This window comes from Macaca mulatta, chromosome 5 (genome assembly GCF_049350105.2).
Source record: "Macaca mulatta isolate MMU2019108-1 chromosome 5, T2T-MMU8v2.0, whole genome shotgun sequence".
NCBI lineage: Eukaryota > Metazoa > Chordata > Mammalia > Primates > Cercopithecidae > Macaca > Macaca mulatta.
In genome coordinates, this window is record NC_133410.1 from 117,683,025 (window position 1) to 117,704,313 (window position 21,289).

At 40.7% G+C, this 21,289-nt stretch overlaps 1 protein-coding gene across 1 annotated transcript; it reads left to right on the forward strand.

Moving 5' to 3' along the window:
* The first annotated feature begins 20,135 nt into the window (after nucleotides 1–20,135).
* LOC696134 (large ribosomal subunit protein uL24) lies at nucleotides 20,136–20,612 on the forward strand. The gene has a single exon (XM_015138986.3). It carries the CDS (start codon nucleotides 20,172–20,174, stop codon nucleotides 20,607–20,609), a length of 438 nt encoding a protein of 145 aa, XP_014994472.2. The 5' UTR covers nucleotides 20,136–20,171; the 3' UTR covers nucleotides 20,610–20,612.
* The last annotated feature ends 677 nt before the right edge of the window (nucleotides 20,613–21,289 follow it).

Genomic DNA, 21,289 nt, shown 5'->3' on the forward strand with positions numbered 1-21,289 from the left:
TCAATTATCTCTTGCACTTCCTCCTACTTGTTGTATGAAGCACAGAATAAGACTAGTGCAAAGGAGACCCTAGTCATAAATTCTCAACATTCACTTATCCAGCAAATAATTATTCAGAGCCCACTATGTGTCATGAGTTGTACACATGCAGGTACGTACTGTGTGTCACATATTAGACACTGGGACACAGCAGAGAGTCAGTCAAGTCCCTGCCCTCACAGAGCTGTTGGATGACATAAATGAAAAAGTCCAGGGTGATTTCAGCCTTCAGCAATGATCTGATCATGGTTCTGCTTTTTTTTTTTTTTAATAGTTCTCTCAGCCGTAGCTCTCCTCTGAGTACTAGCATCTGTGCAAGGACTAATTGACTCTACCTGGAGATGGTCTTTAGAGGGCTTTGAGCCAGTCTGTAGCCTGGCCAGCTATCTCACAGCTGTGTGTCATTGGCCACTGCAGACCAAGTGAGAGGATGGAGGCCCTAGAACAAATCCATAACTGTTTTGGGGATGTTCTTGTCTTCCTCACGGTGAATTAGAGGATTACTATTATTATTATTATTTTACTGTAACAATTTTAAGCTCTGTGTCTCACTTCATGTTTATGTAGCGAGTACATGTTATATCTTTCATTTCTATGGAAGCATATAGAAAATTTTCAGGGACTGATAGCCTATGTTTCTCTTCATAAACTCACTGAGCAATGGTCTGTTACCATGGATGAAAATGCCAATACTTTATGATTTTCTTTCTCTTTTTTTTTTTATTTTGAGACAGGGTTTCACTCTGTCACCCAGGCTGGAGTTCAGTGGCATGATCAGAGCTCACTGCAACCTCAACCTCCCAAGCTCGAGCAATCCTCCTGCCTCAGCCTCCCAAGTAGCTGATTAGGCATGCACCACCATGCCCAGCTAATATTTTTGTATTTTTAGTGAAGACAGGGTTTCACCATGTTTGCCCAGGCTGGTCTCAAATTCCTGAGCTCAAGTGATCTGCCCACTTCAGCCTCCCAAAATGTGAGCCACTGCACCCGGCCTGGGATTTTCAGATTCAGTTCTAGAGTTTGCTGATGGCACAAACTTTAGTAACAGAAATGCGGTGATTAATAATGTTATATTTTAATGTGGACTAAATTATGTGTAATTATATTATCATTTTAAAAATATTTATCAAACCATGTTTGTATTAGTTTGGAAGTTTTTGATTGCAAATAACTGAAACTGAGTTCATGGTGGCTGAAGGAATAAAGATAATTTGTTGGGTGGCATAAATGGAATAGTCCAGGGTGATTTCAATCTTCAGGAATGGTCTGATCAGGTCTCTGATTTTTTACAGTTCTCTCATCCCTGGCTCTCCTCTGGGTGTTACCTTTATTTTCAGACTGGCTTTTCTCCTGGTGGAAGAATGGCCGTCTTACTTTGCAGCTCCAAATTCTTCCTCACTATGGAAGAATTTATCCTCAAATCAGCAAACAAATGTCTGTGTTTCACTCCTATTGAACCAGCTTAGGTCATGTGCCTTCTTTTTTAAACCAGTTGCTATGGATAGGAAATCAGGATCACACTCCTTGAAGCTGGAGGAGAGGTAGACAAACCCATAGAAACTGCAAAGCTGCTCTCCAATGGAGGCGAGGTGCGCAATGCTGGGAAGCAACACAATTCCACTTCAAAAAATACACTGTGCTAGGCTTTGAGGTTACCACAGTGGACAATCCAGTCTAGACAAACACACATAAGCAGATCTTTAAAACATTCATGGCCGAGCGCCGTGGCTCATGCCTATAATCCCAGCACCTTGGGAGGCCGAGACAGGCGGATCACGAGGTCAAGAGATCAAGACCATCCTGGCCAACATGGTGAAACCCCATCTCTACTAAAAATACAAAAATTAGCTGGGCATGGTGGTGTGCACCTGTAGTCCCAGCTACTCAGAAGACTGAGGCTTGAACCCAGGAGGTGGAGCTTGCAGTGAGCAGAGATTGCGCCACTGCACTCCAGCCTGGAGACAGAGCGAGACTCTGTCTCAAAACAAAAACAAAAACAAAAAAACATTCATAGCACAAGCTTGAGGGGGAGGAGGCACATGAGGTGGGGCGACACTCCAAACTGTTGCTCTGATATTTCTAGAATGATTTCCTAGTTCACAGTGCACCATGAAGGAATCGCATTGGGAGTCAGAGTTCTTGTTTGTTTACACCTCCAACAAATAGACTGCATATGAAACAGAATTAGAGGAGGTTCACTATGAGAATTTATAAGCTTTCTTTTTGATTCTGCTTTAGATTTTCAGTAGAAAGCGATTAAGCATCATATTTGGGAAAATTGATCCAAGCGATTGCTTTGTGTCTTAAACCTAAGTCTTAAGCAGGCTGCTTTTGCCTGGGCATGGCAAAGGGAAGAAGGAGAGTGTGAGAGTGTGAGAGTGTGCCATGGAGCTATTTCTCTTGTTGTCTGGAAACGTTCTCTGCAGCACACTGTGTCTGTAGAGTTTACCAACTTGGCAGCAGGCAGGGGCGACAGGACAATCACTAGTGAGTCCACCACAACAGTAGGGCTGGAAGTGGGATGAGAACTAAAGGGGGAATCCTGAAAATTCAGTTTCTCACAAGTACCTGGGGGTACACAGGCTCTATCTATTCCGTAGGTATATGTTGTATGGAAGCGTGCTCTCTTCCTGAAAATCTTTAAATTGCTGTCTGAGTAACACTTGTGAGTTGCATTTTGTAGATTTCTAAATTATATGCTGCTGTAGCATAAACAGTGATCTTTGTCTTATTCGCAGTCTTAACAAAGACTCATAGAAAGACAGCACAAGAATTTTGATGCTCCAGGGTGATAATACCAAACCTTATTCAGCAAGGCCCCATAGAAGTCAATGCCCTGTCTTTAGCCCATCATTACTACTGCTATTGCTGTCACTGCCAAGGCAGGCACACCAATTATTTATCAGCTCATTTTGAGATTCTTGGTCAACTCTGAGAGAACTGTAAAGATGTGAAAAATTCGGTACTGAGGTTGAAAGGGGAAAAAAAGAAGAGTTATGCCAAATGTCCATTTTATAAAATTCCATTTAGAACAAATTGTGCATTTTTCCAATGAATCATCATTTTAAAATTGGTAATTTGGTACAATGTTACCATTTTACTAAGGGAAATAAGTACTAGTGTACCTCAGATGACTTGACAAAGGAGAAATCTTTTCAGATTGGGGAACAGGGTGCATTTCACGCCTAGGGTCAGATCTTATAATCCCCCTAGTTAATAGAGCTGTGGATGTCTCAAAGAAACAAAGGGACAGCATTCTGCCCTATTAAATGTGTTTCTGCATTAATCTAGAAATTCTTTGTTGATAACCAAATGCATAGCAACTATATTTAAATTTCAGAAAATTACAATTAGGTGTCTTTGAATAAAGAGGAAGAAGAAAGAAAGGAACCAAAAGCTATTAAGTGGAGCTTTTAAAGTCATGGCTAGGTGCTATTTCAAAACAAACATGTCAGCACCATCCCAGTTAAAGTAGATCAAACCCTCTAGTTTCTTCAGGAGTTGTGCTTGGAATATGAAATGAGAATTTTGTTTAGGGTTTTTCAGGTGTGATGTTTTCTAAAATTTTTGCAAGTAGTATTTTCAATGCAGTTGCTTTTGAACAGGGCAGTGGGGGAAGCCAAGTTAGGTTAACAGATCAACCATAGAAAATTCAATAGGGTCTTTTGCTAGGCGAGAGGGAGCCTGTGGCTTTGCCGTGTGGTTGTGCGGCTCCACCGAGTTGCTTTGCCCGTTTTGCAGGGGTTTGTGGTGTGTGGATTCACTGACACTTCGGTGGCTGGAGGCTGACGATGGCTCTTCGGCAGCCTCAGCCAGCTTGGCACAATCTCAGCTCTGGGAAGTCCACGCTGCTTTACAAAGAGCAGGTGGGCGAGAAAGCTCAACACTGCAGGGCAGATTGTGCAGCTGTGAGAGGTGGAATTCCCCTCAAAAGGATCGGCGCTGCTTTGAAAATAAATTCATCATTAAATAGAAGGATTTCTGAAGCAGTAGACGAACACAGGGCTTGATTGGTTTCAAATTAACTCTTTGTACTCATCTTTCATTCATCCTTTAAGAGAATGTCTCTGCTTTTTCCAGAGAGGTAACACAAATAATCCTTGACATCTTTTCGAGAAGGAGAGTGGTTCGCTGGAGCACTTACGCCCCTGCATCTGCTTTCCATTCCCCCTGCATCTTGCTGCGCTCAAGCGTGGCAGGGAGGGACCCTCACTGCGATTCAGGCGCTCTGTTGTGCTTCATGTTCAGTATTTTTTTTAAGTGGGATTTGCTTTTCCCTGGAAGGAGAGTCTATGCTTACCCTGAAGGTTAGAGGGAAGGGTGGCATTTTCCTCTCGCCTTTCCCTGTCGTCCCCTCTTTCTGGGTCTGGGTCTGCACTCCTCCCTTGGCCTCCCTCTCCCTCCTCCCTAGGACCTAAGAATGGCTTTGCTTCTGTTCTTGCTGCTAATTTACAGCCTTTTCTCTCCCCGTGAAAAATATCTGCTAACACCGTTTTCTCTGAGGAAGACTATTTATATATCTGTTAAAAGTGTCTTTCGTCCATGAATCCTGTAAACAATTAAACGCGTAGCATGATAGCCTGTGGAAATCTTTCGGGCTACTTAAGTGAAGTTTCCTAATCCTTTTCTACAGCAACCCAGACCAAGCGCCATGGCCCATTCATCTGCTGTTGCTCCTCAAGCACTTTGATCTTGGGGCTTCATTACAGCTCATTTCAGCATTAAGGATGATCTGAATTCATGAGCTCTTCCCTTCCTAATAAGTGCCATTCATATCCATCCTCAGGAGCAACCACAGCTCACGGGAAACTGGTTCAAACCACACGTGAAAGAATAATGGACTAGCTTCAAACACAAGTGAAAAATGGAGTTTTTATTAACCAAATGAACCTTTGAATAAAACACTTCGTTAAATAGAGGAGTCTTATTTGCAGGGCACTGTTAAATCTACCAGTTGCCACGCTGAGATTGGTAAGTGTGATGATTTCATTTTTTTTTTCCAGGTGGATACCCTGAGGTGGAGAAGAGACTGAATATGCCCACTGCATCCAAGGCAGAGTTGGAGCTGACTTGGGCTTATTTGGCTTCATAGAGCTTGAACACCATAGATACTTTTATATGTCTTTCCTGTTCGATTACTCTGGAGTAGAGTATGCTACTCCTAACACAAAGCAAAGCCAAACCAAAAAACAAACCTCTCTTTTTCATTTCCTTAAAGAAAAAAGAAATTTAATTTGGATTCAGATAATACCCTTATAACTTCTAAGGCAGTCAAGCAAAGAGGGGAACAGATAATTAGGAGATGATGGGAGCCAGCACAAAGCCAAATGGAAGAAAATAGGCACACAGTAAGGCGGCAAAAGCCACCACCTAATCCATTAACAGCCTGCGCTATAATTACGCTTGGCTCTGGCATTAAACTGGTGAAAGCACAAAGGAGACACTATTAAAGTCTTAATTCCCGCCAAAGGAAGCTCATCCTGTGTAACAGCAAGTACTGTGCACCAAAGCGGCACCTAAATGAGCACTGTGGCAAATTCTAATGTAGCACTTAGTAGGAGCATTCCACAAAATTGCAAAAATAAAGAGGAAGAAAGCTGAACGTGGTGATTCATGCCTGTAGTCCCAGCTACTTGGGAGACTGAGGCAGGAGGATTGTCTGAGGCCAAGAGTTTGAGGCCAGCCTGGACAACATAGCAAGACTTACATCTCTACAAAAAATTAAACATTAGCTGGTTGTGGTGGCATGTACCTGTAGTACCAGCTTGTCGAGAAACTGAGGCAAGAAGATTGCTTGAGCCCAGGAGTTCAAAGTCAGCCTGGGCAACATAGCGAGACTATGTTGTTTCTTAAAAATAATTAGAAAAATAAATTATTTCTTAAAAATAATTAGAAAAATAAATAAAGGAGAAGAAAAGACTAAATGGTGTTTCTTTAAAGGCAGTTCTTGCTGTTGCTCTATGGATTTTCTTCTCAACCTTTCTCCACCCTCTGCAGCCCTCCCCAGCCATGTCTCAGCCCTCCCCAACCCCTCATTATCAGATGGCTTTAAGCATGTGGCCTTCCTAAAAGCTGTGGGTCGGGGGGTAGCAGCAGGCCAAGTCTTCCTCCTTTGCAGAAGGAGGGGCAGTGTGAGGTGCAAGTGGGCAGAGGCGGAGACTGAAGGTTCTTGAGGAGAACACGTGTGAGGCCACAGGAAGCTCCACCAGACACCTGGCTGTACAATGACTTTGCAGTGACAGCGCTTCAGCCTCCTTCCACGGGACCGCAGGATTCAAAATGGCATCACAGAGGCGGGAGGATAGCTTGAGCCCAGGAGTTCGAGACCTGCCTGGGTAATATAGCGAGACCCCGTTCTCCACAAAAAGGAAAAAAAAAAAAAAAAAGACAAAATGGCATCACTGCCACTTCTGTCAATACAGCCACAAGAGGGCTAACATTCAAATTAATGGCAGGGAGAAGATCTGCGGGATCCCCCTCACTGAGCCTTTCAATCAAGCATACTGATTAGATCTTAGATTTCCTTACCACATAAAAAGACGAAGAGTTTGCTAATGCGAGTGTTTTTTGTCCCCCATTTTGACCCAGCCCTATGTTTTTAATTTTGCTGTACTGGGTAACCAAGTACGGAGGCCGCACTGCTGCTGGAGCCGATGCAGGGCACACGGGATGCTCCTTCTACCTGGGCCCTTCTCCAGGGTCAGGCCTGAGAAGTCGCACGACCTCTGCATGTTGTATTGGTCTCCGCCCATAAGGCGGTTTCAAAGGGATTAGCATCAGTCCCCCTGAGATGGGGCCATCACCTCCCTACAGTTGGCTCTCACTTCCCGCCCTGTGGACTAAAGCAGCCAGGTGGGTCTGGATTCGCACATCGTTGTTCTAGTCCTAAGTTAAGATGCAAACTATTCCCGTTTTTATAACTGATAAAAGAAAGAATATCAAGACATTTATGTGTCTTTCATGACAAATCACTGGAACAAACTTACTTCTCTTTCTCTCTGTGTAAGTCTTATAATGAGACTGCTTGACAGGACATTTTCTGGCTAAATTTCATGTCCCTGGGGGGCTGACGTCTTAGAAACAGAGTTGTTTCTGTGCCAAATATTAGACCAATGCCTTAGAGTGCAAACAAGTGACTTTGATCCTGAAGAGAAAATCAATGTTAATAGTCTAATTTTTAACAGTCACTCCAAGGCCTAAATGGTTTGGTTTGATTCTACACAATTTATATGTATAACTAATTATCAGAACTCTCTTATTTTTGCTATGTTGACTTGGTATAGGACACTTAAATAATTAGTTGTTTAAATTGGCCACAACAGGCTAAGAAAGTCTTGGGAGTGATGGGACGAATATACCCATGTTTTGGAACTCATGAGGTTGTAGGTATACTACAAAAAACTAGAAGGACAATTTTTATCCAGTTGCTTCTGGTTCCATCACAGAGAAACCATCACAATTTGCCATGTAATTCTCCCTCTTCTTTTGACTTTTGCATAATAAATGTACTGAGTGCAAGAGGTGAGGTGGGTCGGTATTATTATTACCATTTTAGAGATGAGGAAGCTGCAACACAGAGTAGATCAACTTAGCCATGGCTATAGAAATAAACTCATATCCAACACCTCCTAACTGCCAGCCCTAAGAAAACTGGTTAGGAAAGGAAGTTCTGCAGTCAGGCTGCTTTACGTAGAATGCTGGCCTTTATATACTTAAAAAGGACAAGCTAGTCATTGTACCTCTTTGAACTTCAGTTTCCTCCTCCACAAAATGGGAGTACACTAGAACTATCTCATAAGGCTGTTGTAAGGGTTAAAGGAGATAAGTATGTGAATCTCTTAGCACAGTGAGTTTAATATATATGAATAGAATACCCAATAACTTTATTATTGTTGTTGTTACTACGAGTACTACTACTATTGCTACTACTGATGAGGAAACTGAAGGTCAGACATTTGAGGAACTTCCATAAGGAAGGCCACACAGAAACAGTCAGGCCATTTTTCTCTTAGCTTTTGAACCCATTCCCTAGTAAGAACTCTTATTTCTTTTCCAAACAGAAGTATGAAATTTCCTCTGAACATTGTTGTTATTCAATTTAGTCTGTTTTCTAAGAATATACATATTTTAAAGCAGGATTAGCTTGCAGAAGCAGTCAAATGGAGAGCTGGTTGGAGGATTCATTCTAATACTTATTCTAACATAAATTTTAATACTGCTGAATGCATCAAAGTACAAGGGCTCTGTTTAGTTGGGTACCAAATAGTTCCAGCAAGATATTTTTCAAAGGGACACTCAGACCGAAGCAACTTCAATTGCCCTAAAATATTATACCATTTGAAAATAAGTAAATAGTCGAATTTGCCAGCAAACATGTCTGTAATCCTAAATCCATCATTTTAGCAGTGCTCATAGAACAAGGCCCAGATTTACTTTCCACTTGGTGTTTGTTCTGTTCATTAATTATATTCATATCTGCTTCTTTGAAGTTATTGAGACTATTGGGAAATGTAAAAGAAAGCTGTATTGATTTCAGTCTTATTATCATTCCATCTTTATTTCCTTCATCTATGAACTCTCAGGCATGTTGAGTGACATGTGGTGGTGGGTATGGTATGTCAGGCACGGTGTAGGGCATTATCAACAGAGCCCAGGCGTCTCCAGATCTGGAGGGTTTAGATTTAGAGTGTCTGGATTGTATTCTGCTAAAATCTCCACAGCCTTTCCTTTCAAAATCAATTTCAGTTGTCAAAAAAAAAAAGGGGGTGGGGGTGAGTTACTTTGAAATCATATAGCTTATTATTATCATCTTTTTTAAAGCTTATTACTATAATTTTTCTCCCAAGGGAGCTGAGTTGATTTATAACCCCACCCTTCTTATCTCAACATGTGGCGGAGTTCAGAAGAGAATTAAATTGGGGGATTATTTTTCCCTCCAGGGAAAACTGATAGACCATACCCCAACCTCATTTTCAAGTTCACCAGGAACTTTTTAGCCCCTTGAATTTAGTTTAAAAATGTACATACAGCAACTAAGCTCATGCCTCTCCCCAAACCCAAATTCACATATTTGCCCTGGGTACTTTAGAAACAAGGCCTAACTGCGAAGAGTCTTCACAACCGTGGATTGTAAACTCCACAACACTGCAAAACACACTTGGTAGAATACAACCTCATTGACAGCAAAGACTCTTTTTTTTTTCTTTTAACAATTTCAACTTTCATTTTAGATTGTGGAGGTACATGTGGAGGTTTGTGACTTGGGTATACTGCATGATGCTGAGAATCGGGGTGTGACTGAACCTATCACCCAGGTAGTGAGCATAGTACCTAATAGGTAGTGAGCATAGTACCCAACAAGTAGTGAGTATAGTACCTAATAGGTAGTGAGCATAGTACCCAACAGGTAGTGAGTATTGTACCCAATAGGTAGTCAGCATAGTACCCAACAGGTAGTGAGTATTGTACCCAATAGGTAGTCAGCATAGTACCTAATAGGTAGTGAGCATCATACCTAATAGGTAGCCCCCAGTGTCTAATGTTCCCATTTTTATGTCCATGTGTACTCAATGTTTAGCTCCCATTTATTAGTGAGAATGTGCAGTATTTGATTTTTTGTTTGTTTGTTTCTGAAAGCAGGGATTCTTATCTGAGTTGCTTACTGTTGTATCCCAAGCACCTAGAACAGTGTCTAGCTCATAGCAGGTGATCAATACATATTCAGAAAATAAGTGAATGAATATGGGAAATAAGAGAAAGTCGTAGTTAAGAGCCAGGGCTCTGGGATCAGACAGACAGACCTGAGTTCAAATGATAACCTGCAACTCCTAAGCTTAGTGACCTTGCTCAGCCTGCACAGCTGCAGAACCCTCATCTGGAAAATGGGCCTGAAGAGGGGGCCCACTGTTTCAGATTGTATGAGTCCACGCAAGGAGAAGACTTATGGGCTTTTGAGAACATAAATTCCCAGTACCTGGCTCATGTTCTTCTTCTTGTCATTCTTCCAGACTGGGTTTGAAGGCCCCCTTAAATACAAACATTAGCAGTTCATGAAGCATGACCTGTCTTCCGAAACTGTGCTTCACATCAACACCTAAGAAGTGACCCTCACCACCAGTGAGGGATGAGTCCCCTGTCTCACTCAGCATTTTGGCAGTGGTGGGGGCAGTCTGTGCTGAGTCTCTGGGCCAGGTTTCATATCACTCCTGAACTGAGGTCTGTGTCACGTCATCCCAGGCACAGTAAAGAGAGAGGAAGAAACTATTTTCAGCTTGACTGACTGACGGCCTGGGATTATTATTCTTTGGGTTCCAGGACACAGTGCTCTTATTATTTACAGAGAGCTTTCATTTATTTTTTCAATGTTGAAAGCTCATGCCAGTACGGTCATCTGAAACCTCATGGCAGCATATATAGGAGACGATCATATTCCATTCTTGGTTCCCTTAAACAGGGTGCTACTGTTGCAGAAAGGAAGTTCCAGAGGTAACTATTCCCCTGTGACTCTAATGTGGTCAGCGGAACTGTCTTATGCAAAGTAGGCTTTGAAAAGGCTTTTGCTGGCTGAAATATAGGAGCTGCCATTCCCAGCTGCTTGTTTGTCCGTCCTGGCCAGCATCCTGCTTCTCAGCAGTGCCAACAGCTGATATGCCAGAAGAAGACAGATCTTTCCTTGAGCTCCTTTTCCTATGAACCAAAAGAAGCATCCTTCTCCTACCTCTTAGGCCTTTTACAAATAGACTCAGGAGTGAGATGTGGGCATGGTGAAAATTGAACGATGGAAAACCACTGTAGCACACATGTGCTGGGAATGGCAATCAAAGTCTCCAGGAGGGTCTGATGATTTGGTGTGATGGGTTCAGGGGATGAAAAATCCATTGCTTAACAGGGGTGAAGTGGGTTTCATAAAAAGGGAAGAGGGCAGATGTAAGGCAAAAATACCTGGGGAGGGGCAGAGACTGGAACAAATCTCCAAGAGAATGTTTTGTCCAGAGGAGACAGCCACTACTCAAATCCAACTGATGTTAGGTGTGATTCAAGCCCAGCGTGGCCAGATTTTTTTTTTTTTATTTATAGAGAAGACAACAATCCTTTTTTTCCCTGTGAAATCTCTGAAACTGTAAATATTTGCAACATATTTATTATTTTTAAGCCATGTGTAGACCAAAGAAAACATATCTTTGGGCCTTCAGATTTCCCTGCAATAAACATTCACTCTACAATTACTTGCTGAGTACCTACAATGCGCCTGGCACTGTTTTGGGAGCCAGCAGATATAAAAATGCAGAAGACATGAATCATGTTTTCAAATCCTTTGTTAAGCAAAGGAGAAAGACAGAAGCAGAAGCAGATGTAATAATAAGTGCTGGAATGGAACTAAAGGCTATACATCCACAGGAAAGGAAAAGGCAATCTCAGTTTCTGAGATTGGAGGTCTGGAATCACAAGAAGGGTTTTATCTGCTAGAGAGGTGTTTGCAGGGGAAGGCATTAGGGAGAGAGGAAACAGCATTGCCAAAGGCATGCAGGGGAACACTGCACGGCACATGTGAAAACCAGCAGTGACCTTGCGGGGCTTCTGTGCAAGGCAAGTGGCGGGTGGGAAGTCTGGCTCTGAAAAGCCTCCAGCTCCAGGCACCTTGCATTCTCCAGATCTTTGTTTTAACTGGTGGTGCCCGACTTTTCTGGGTCTCAGGTTGATCCAAGAATGGCAGAATACCCTTCCACTTACCTCCGACACTCTCTGTGGAGTGTGACAGCTGAGGATCCAGGCACCATGGCAGCCTAAAAGTCTGCTGGGGACACCAGCATGGATATGCTCTCCCTTATCCTTGGCCAGCGCACATCTGCAGCCGCTCTGTCTTGATTCACTGTCTGCACCTCTCATCCCATTGTAACTGTATCCATTCAGCATCTGGGTGCTTCAATACCTATCCATACTCAGCATCTGTTTACAGTTGAATACGCTGAATGGCAGCAGCACTGATTTCACCAACAGCTAAATCTTCAACATTAGGTAATTGACTATCTTTCCTCAAACTTTTTTTTTAAGCACACATCTGCCAAATTCATATGGGCGTCCTTAATAATCTGTGAATATAATTCAGTTTTGCTGGTACTACCTAATACGGTGCTTGTCTTTTGTTTTTTAAAGACTTGCCTTTATCCTCCTACTCTGAGTTGTACAGGTCATCAGACAACTATCCTGGTTGAGAGACAGAAATATTGCCTTTTATCTACATGAGCTGTAACTACGGGGCAGCATAGCATGGTGATTAAACTTCTGAGTCTGGTGTTACGATTCAAATCCCAGCTCCATATCTGACCCATTGTGGTCACTTTACCTCTCCATGTTTGTTTACCATGCAGTACCTCAGAGATTAAATGAGCTAATATAAGTAAAACACTTAGCACCTGACACACAGATGTATATAAGCATTAGCTGTTATTATTAGTGACATTATTATTTCAAATGGCCCCAAACTGATAGAGGAGAACAGCTTTTTAAAAAATATATATCTTTGACTGGCCCATATCCTTCTCCAGCTCTATATTTGAATTGTGCAGTTTTTGTAGGGGAACAGAGTAGATTAGATAAGGTTTAAAAACCTTTTTCTTAAGCAGGCAGACATTCATGGGTATAGAGTTTTTTTTCTTCTTTGTATTAACTGCTATGTGTAATTCTAGAATTTATCATCAAATTGGCTAGAATAGGTTTTCCCTAGATTGAAGTAATAATAATCTCATTTGCCCCAACTCCAAAGCCCTTTGAAGTTAAACATTGAGAGGAAGAATGGTGGGGCCACTCAGCAGAGATTAGATCTTGTTTTAAACACTAGCTGCTCTGAGAATAATTTCCTTAATTAATATTCACAAGATATCATACACTTGAGACTATATTTTCATGTAACCTACTTGCATGTAATTGTTCGCTAAGGCTCTTCACTTCGTTTGTATCTTCCTTTTGTGTCAGTATTCAACAAAATCATTTCCATCTAAAAGCAGTGCTGAAGGGGGTGGAGGTTCGTTGGGTCTCCCCTTCTGTGTGAAAGCCAGCACACATGGGCTTTCATCTCATTTCTAAAGTTAATATTGTTTTGTGCTTATTTCTGTTCTTAACTAGATGCACATGGCTCCCAGACTTGCTCTCCTTTGTGGACTCAAACCCTGAACATGTTCAGGTGTTGCCCTCTTGTCAGTCTCATGTTACAGGGTGAGGAGCTTATCAAAGCACCCTGGAGTATCAACTGGCCAAAGAGTCTTAAAACCCTGAAGGAGTCACATTTGCCATCAGTAACAGCATCTGAGGGGATCAATCTGGGTCAGGCAACCAAAGATTGTCAACTTAAAGGACTTTAGGTTATTCAGGAGTCAGCTTGCCCAAAGGTCAGTGAAAGGAGCTAAGATACCTTGGAAGGAAATCTTTCTGTATGCAAGCCTTGTCAGTTTTGCATATTTCTCAGAAGAAATTTACAAATTAAAAAGTTATCTTTTACACACTTTTTTTACGTTTAAATAAATTTGCTAACTGTTTAAGGTCTCTCTGTTAGTCTATTTTTTGCTGCTATAACAAAATGCCACCGGCTGAGTAAATTATAAAGAACAAATGTTTATTTGGCTCACAGTTCTGGAGGCTGGGAAGTTCAAGAGCATGGTACCAGCATCTGGTGAAGATCACCCCATGGTGGAAAGCAGAAAAGCAAGTGAGTGTGTGAGACAGAGAGAGAACAGGAGCCAAAATCATCCTTTTATGAGGAGCCCACTCCCATGACAATGGCATTAGTGCATTCATGAAGTTAACCATCTCATAAGAGTCCCAACTTATCATACTGCTATAATGACAATTAAATTTCAACATGAGTTTTGGAGGAGACATTCAAACCACAGCAGTCTCCAACCGGTGACTTTCCTACATTTGCAAATGCTTTTAAAGCAAAACAACATCCTCACCTCCTTCCATATACAACAAGTAGCAATACTTTTTGCTTGCTAGTTTTGTTTTAGAAATGATTTGGGTGCAATTTTTAAAATAGCTGACTACAGGCTGGGCATGGTGGCTCTCACCTGTAATCCCAGCACTTTGGGAGGCTGAGGTGGGTGGGTCACCTGAGGCCAGGAGTTCGAGACCAGCCTAGCTAACATAGTGAAACCTCATCTCTACTAAAATTACAAAAATTACCTGGGTGTGGTGGCAGGTGCTTGTAATCCCAGCTACTTGGGTGGCTGAGGCAGGAGAATTGCTTGAACCCAGGAGGCAGAGATTGCAGTGAAGCTGAGATCTCACTGCTATACTCCAGCCTGGGCAATAGAGTCAGGCTCTGTCAAAAAAAAAAAAAAAGTTGACTACAGTTCTACCATCAAACAATCAATAGTTGAGTTCTTAATAGCTCTTAGAACAAATTACATTAACAATTATAACGCTACAAAATACTTGAAAAGTATATATGAATACTATATATGTTATTGTATATGTTGAAAATGGTATATATGTTTATAAAACATACTATACATACCTCCACACACATCTATGTATTCATACATCTCTTTTTTTCTCCATAGGTTCAGTAATTGCAAGACCAAATTTCTTTACTGCCAACAGATGGTTTATAAAGTCTTACCATGGGAGGGTGCCAAATATTTTCAAGATTTTCTTGCTTTTTTTTTTTTTGTAACTTCTTAATTGCTATGTATAACTGAAGAAGCAGAGTATCTGCTAATAATTCTTTTTTTTTTTTTTTGAACCATTATCAATCCAGGAATTTGCCTGCCTGGTGGACATGATCTACACACAGCTGACATTCATCACTGTCCAAGTTAGTATCATGCTCTGGCAAAGAGTCTGTGCTTCTTGCTGCAGGTCTCCTGAAGCTTCCTGCGTTAGACCCTGGTCTCTTTTCTGTGACAGGATCTCCTACCATTCACCTCCATGTCTGTTGAAATACTTCCATCATTCCAGACCTGTCCAGATAAATGTTCAAATATAAAGTGCAAGATAGTTCACAAAATAAGAAAATAAGTACTGAAACTTATGCAACATTATCTTCTCAGCCTCATTCAGCTGAGATACATTTCACCAACCAGATTGTCAAAGATTAAAATGTTTGATGGCATAAAATAGGAGAAAGTGTGGGGAAACAGGCAGTCTTCTATGTTGCTTGGGAGAGCATAATTGGTACAACCCCAGTGAAAAGCAATTTGGCAACATGATTAGAATAATAACTGCATATATGTTTTGACTAGTGATTCCATTTCTAAGAATGTATCCCATAAATATATTCTCACATCAACTAGATGATGTATGTACTAGATTATTCATTAAAGCATTATTTGTGATAGAGATTGGAAACCACTTGGATGTTCTAGAATAAGGGACTGGTTAAATAAACAGTAAGGTATCGGACCAAAGGACTACCATGCAGCTACAGAAAGAGAATGGGACGTTCTATTCTGATATGGAGGATCTCAAAGATATTCTCATAAAGGGGGAAAAAGGAAGGGGAAAAGTATCCACCATTTAAGTGAAAAGGGTGAAAGTGTGAAGGTGAGTTGGGATATAAATACACAGTTGCCTGTATGTATACACAGTATAGTCGGAAGGATTCTGAAGGCACTAGTATACTCATTCCTAGGTTGGGGGAATAGTGTTAGGTGGCTTTGAGACAAGAAGGGAAAAGTAACTGTCACACTATACCCTTTTTGTTCTTTCAGAATTGTGAAATATATAAAAGTATGAGCTACACAAAATAATAAATGAAATAATGTAAAAATGAAACAAAACCATAAACACCATATAAACCTCTTGAAAGCTCATTTGTCTGGTGGACACATTATTTGAAGCATAGCAAAACTAGAGAAATTAGAGTACAGAAATAAAAGTTATTAAAGAACTTGGGGAAAATGGCTGTAAGAATTGGAATCAGCTTCTGAAACAATAGGGCAGGGAAAGTCTTGAGATACCAACAAGTCAGTTGGGAGAGACAATGAGTTACTGTTCTCATTTGCTAGGGGTTAATATTGAAGTTCTGACTGAGAAAGGCGTAGATGTGACATTGCAGAGTGAGGGACTAGATTGTCACTTGCATGTTTTCAAAAGGCAAAAAAAATGTAAGAATTGCTCTACCATCAGCCAGAAGTCCTGGAGATGGAAGACAGGGTGAGCTTAGCTCTGCTCCCTGGGGAAATGGAGAGGACAGGAGAAGACTCGTGAAGAGCTTTGATGGTAGATTCAGGAATGTGATGCTGAGTTGGAAATAAGCTGCACATTAATTTCTCAGAGTAAAGGGTACCTGAGTGTTTCCCAGGGACTAGATGAGGGTCACATAGGAGAGGATGAGCACACAGAAGCCTTCCCAAATCCTGCAGGAGAAGACTCCAGCTGCGGGCTTTTGAGGGGAAGGCTGCCAGAGTGGTTGTGGAGGGAGAGCCCCAGGGATGGAAATCTTGGAAAGGGTGAACTTAATCTTCTGTAAGTGCCAGGCAGCACAAAGTCATCCAGTCAAAGAAGGACTGTTCCACCCACTTTCCTGTCCTATCTTGCCCCTCTGTCACCTAGCTGGGGTCTGTACCAGACTAGAAGTAGGGGAGGAGATGAGCAGAAGCTGGCCACATCCTCCTTTGCCCCCAGGGCAGGAGCCGCCAACTGCAGGCCCCAGCAGGAAGGAAAGAAAGGCGAGGTCTGGTCTTCAATTGAAAATTGAAGAGTTGATTATGATCTTCGAACACATTCTGTCTGCTGATTTGAGACTTTAAGACAACTTGTTATCTAAGAGTGAGCAGAAAAATCATGGGGCCTGTTGAATTTTCCTCAAGAGGCAGGGGAATAAATTTTAAAAGAGACAAGAGTAAAGGAAACAAAAATGTTAAAGGAGACAATTTTAATGAAGAAATAAGAATAAAGTCAAGTCTTGGTCCTCTACCACAGATCATGTGTCCAATGCTTTAGGAGATTTATTTTCACAAAACCAAAAGAACTTAGTTTAAAGTGCATTCAGGGATAGTAAGACAGATTGGACATCACAGAGAACTTCCTTGCTCTAAATTTGCAAAATGTGAATTTGCTTACTATGTGAGATTGTGGTACCTTTTTGTTTTTTAAAGATAAAACTTTACCAATACTATTTTCTTTTTCCTTTCTTTATAATTTTTTAATGACATTAAAAGGTTAAAAAGAGTTGATTTAAGAAAAATTTAAAGTAAAAAATAAAACAAAGATTTGGCATAATTTGTGAAGATGGGATGTAAATTAACTTCGGAAAACACTTTTCTAAACAGGGTTTGTGTAAACGTCAGAAAACAAAATGCTATGCAATGATATTCCAAGTTACCATTTGGAAGAATTCTGTAGAATAATCTTTAGCTAAAGTATTTTTTTTTTATGATTGGTCCAGAATAATCCATAGATTTGTAACATTCTTCAAAATGATAATTCAAATCAGTTGGATCTAAAGACAGACTCAAAATAAAGGCAGGAGGCAACATTGTAGAACTCAAAAAAAGCGAAAAAGGCAAAGTCTTAAAAATAAAAAGAGAAAAGTAAAAGAACAAAAGGAAGCAAGGAAGAGAAAGAAAGAAAGTCAAAGAAAGAGAAAGGAAGAGAAAGGAAGAAAGAAAAAAGGAGAAAGAAAGGGTTACATACAATAAGATATAGTTTGTGAGCACTCTGGGTCCTAATTTTACTTTGATGGTTCTGTTAGCTCAGAAAACACTTCGATTTGCACTCTTGGTTTAAAATATGAATTAAGCTCTTCTGACTCCATAATTTTGGGCCTCTAATACACAGGCATTATTTAGTTTTCCCTGTTATGCATTAGAAGGTACAGACACTATGATTTTATTTAGCTAATTTCAAGATTAAAGATTTCCTTAATTGTAGTCTTCCGCTAGTTCTTTGTAGTTGCTAAAACTGCATGCTTGATTGCTCAAGGGAAAACTTGTACTATTTGAGGCCCTGTTAAGTGAAGTAAACTATAGGCTTCCACTTCTAGGAAGATAGAGTAGATGCACTTCTCCCTGTTCCTCCCACTAAATACAGCTAAAGGCCCTGGGCTTAGATGTATATTTGTTATATGTGTAACAAACATGAGAAGACTCTGAAAGGTGGATACAAGAAGGCAAAACTGCTAAGGGATTCAGTAGCCTAGAAACAACACAGTGATGATGTCCCTGCCTTATACATCCTAGACTTGGAGTGAAGAAGTTGGCAACTGGAAACGTCAATGGGTACAGAAGAAGAAGAAGAAAAAAAAAAGCCTCAATAAAAGTTAAAAGTTAACTCTTTCTAACCAATGGACCAGGAGTAGGGCAGCGCAGCAAAACACTAAACTTTTAGACAATGGCTGCTGTGCTCCAGCCAAAAAAACCACAGAAAAACTTATGGTCCCACCCCAATCCCCAACAGCAAGGGCTGAATGGAGAGCCTAGATTTCCACCTTTGCCAGGCTGGAATGTAGTCAGATGCCCTGACTTCCATGCAGGATAATATCAGAAAAGGTCAAGCAGTGAGTCACATCTTCACCACCGCCCAGAAATAATGAGACCACTACTCCCAGTGGTGTCAGTGGAGGCCACAAGGGAAGCAGTAAGGACATATCCCTTTCCCTCCCAGCCACTCAAGGCCTAGTGGGGTGGGGGTAGCAAAATTCCCACCTGTGTCCAACATAAATGAGGTGCACTCCCATCTCAGGTGTGAACAGAGGCCACGAGGGGAACCTGGCTATGCTGTCCCACCTGGCAGTAATAAGACAGTGCTCCCTCTTCCTCTGCCAGAGCAATGTCGCTGGAAGCTGAAACAGAAGGTTTAAGAAGATTCAGAGCCTTGGCCTGTTGCAGTGGCTCACGCCTGTAATCCCAGCACTTTGGGAGGCAAAAGCAGGTGGATCACTTGAGGTCAGGAGTTCGAGACCAGCCTGACCAACATGTTGAAACATCATATCTACTAAAAATGCAAAAATTAGCTGGGTATGGTGGCGGATGCCTGTAGTCCCAACTGCTGGGGAGACTGAGGTAGGAGAATCACCCGAGGGCCGGAGGTTGCAGTGAGCCGAGATTGTGCCACTACACTCTAGCCTGGGTGACAGAGTGAGACTCCTTCTCAATAAATAAATAAATAAATAAATAAGCATAAAACATAAAAAAACTAAAAAAAAAAAAAAAAAAAATAGGTCCAGAGCCTCATAAGAACCTAGATGTCTGGGTTTAAAAAAACAAACAAACAAACAAAAAAACCCCACTAATTGTACCAAGAACCAAGAAGATCTCCAACTGGACACCTGAAGACAATCAATAGATGCCAACATTGAGAGGATAGGGATGTTAGAATTATCATCTGAATAAGATTTTTAAAGCAGCCATCATAAGAATGCTTCCATGAGCAATTATAAGCATGCTCAAAACAAATAAAAAATAGAAAGTCTCGGTAAAGAAATAGAACATACAAAGAACCAAATGAAAATTTAGAACTGAAAAACACAGTAGCCAACAACAGCAACAACAAACAACCCCAATGGGTAGGCTTAACAGCAGAATAGACAGGACAGAGGAAAGAATCAGTGAACTTAAAGATCCAACAATAGAAACTATTCAATCTGAAAAATAGAGGGGAAATAAACAAACAAACAAACAAACAAAAAATATATATATATATGAGGAGGGCCTCAAAGACCTATAGAACTATAAATGAAGGTCTAACATTCCTGTCATTAGTGTTTCAGGAGAGGGGGAAAGAGGACAAGGCTGAAAAAGACTCAAAAAAAAAAAAAAAAAAAAAAAAGCTGAAAATTTCCCAAATTTGGTAAAAGATATAAATCTATAGATTTCAAGAAACTGAGTAAACTCCAGGTAGAACCCCCAAAGAAATCTATACTAAGACACATAAAAGTCAAATTTCTGAAAGCAAAGCAAAGAAGCCATGAAAAGCCTTGAAAGCAGCAAGAGAAAAACAGCGCCTTGCCTGTAAGGAAGAACACATTCCAATGACAGCAAATTTCTCATCAGAAACCATGGAAAACAGAAGGAACAAAAGGAAAACCATTTCACAGATTAGGAGAAACTAAGAGAATTTGTCACCAACAGACCTACTTTAAAAGAGCTTCGCTCTTCCCTTTTGCGGCCATCACCGAAGCGGGAGCGGCCAAAATGAAGTTTAATCCCTTTGTGACTTCCGACCGAAGCAAGAATCGCAAAAGGCATTTCAATGCACCTTCCCACATTCGCAGGAAGATTATGTCTTCCCCTCTTTCCAAAGAGCTGAGACAGAAGTACAACGTGCGATCCATGCCCATCCGAAAGGATGATGAAGTTCAGGTTGTACGAGGACACTATAAAGGTCAGCAAATTGGCAAAGTAGTCCAGGTTTACAGGAAGAAGTATGTTATCTACATTGAACGGGTGCAGCGGGAAAAGGCTAATGGCACAACGGTCCACGTAGGCATTCACCCCAGCAAGGTGGTTATCACTAGGCTAAAACTGGACAAAGACCGCAAAAAGATCCTTGAACGGAAAGCCAAATCTCGCCAAGTAGGAAAGGAAAAGGGCAAATACAAGGAAGAAACAATTGAGAAGATGCAGGAATAAAGTAATCTTATATAAAAGCTTTGATTAAAACTTGAAAAAAAAAAAGAGCTTCATATAGGAAGTTCTCTAAACAGAAAAATAAGTGATGGAAGAAGGAACCTTGGAATATCAGGAAAGAAGAAAAGCAAAGGTAAAACAAAATATAGGTAATATAATGAAGTTTTCTTCTTTCAACCTTTCTAAATTATGTTCAATAGCTAAAGCAAACAGGATAACACTCTTGACTTGGCTCAAATTGCATGTAAGGGAAATATTTCAGATAAATCTATTATAAATGTTGGACAGCAAAGGAGCATAAAGGGAGGTAATGGTTTCATACTTCACTCAAACTGGTAACATCAGCAGTAGAATACGAGAAGTGGTGTATATGTAATGTAATATCTAGAGAAACCACTAAAAAAGCTACATACAGTAATTAAATATAAATATATAAATATGACAATGAATATGAACACATGCACAGTTACACAAACATACACACACACACAAACACACAAGTGGTTCTACTTCTCTTATTGAGCCCAGATATATAGTATAAAGTATATTCTCTAGAATACATTTAAATTAATAGAATTAATATGACAATCAATAACAGAAAGATAAAAGGAAAATCACCAAACACTTGGAAACCAAAACATAATTTCAGGAATATAAAATGAGATGACCACAACAAATGCTGT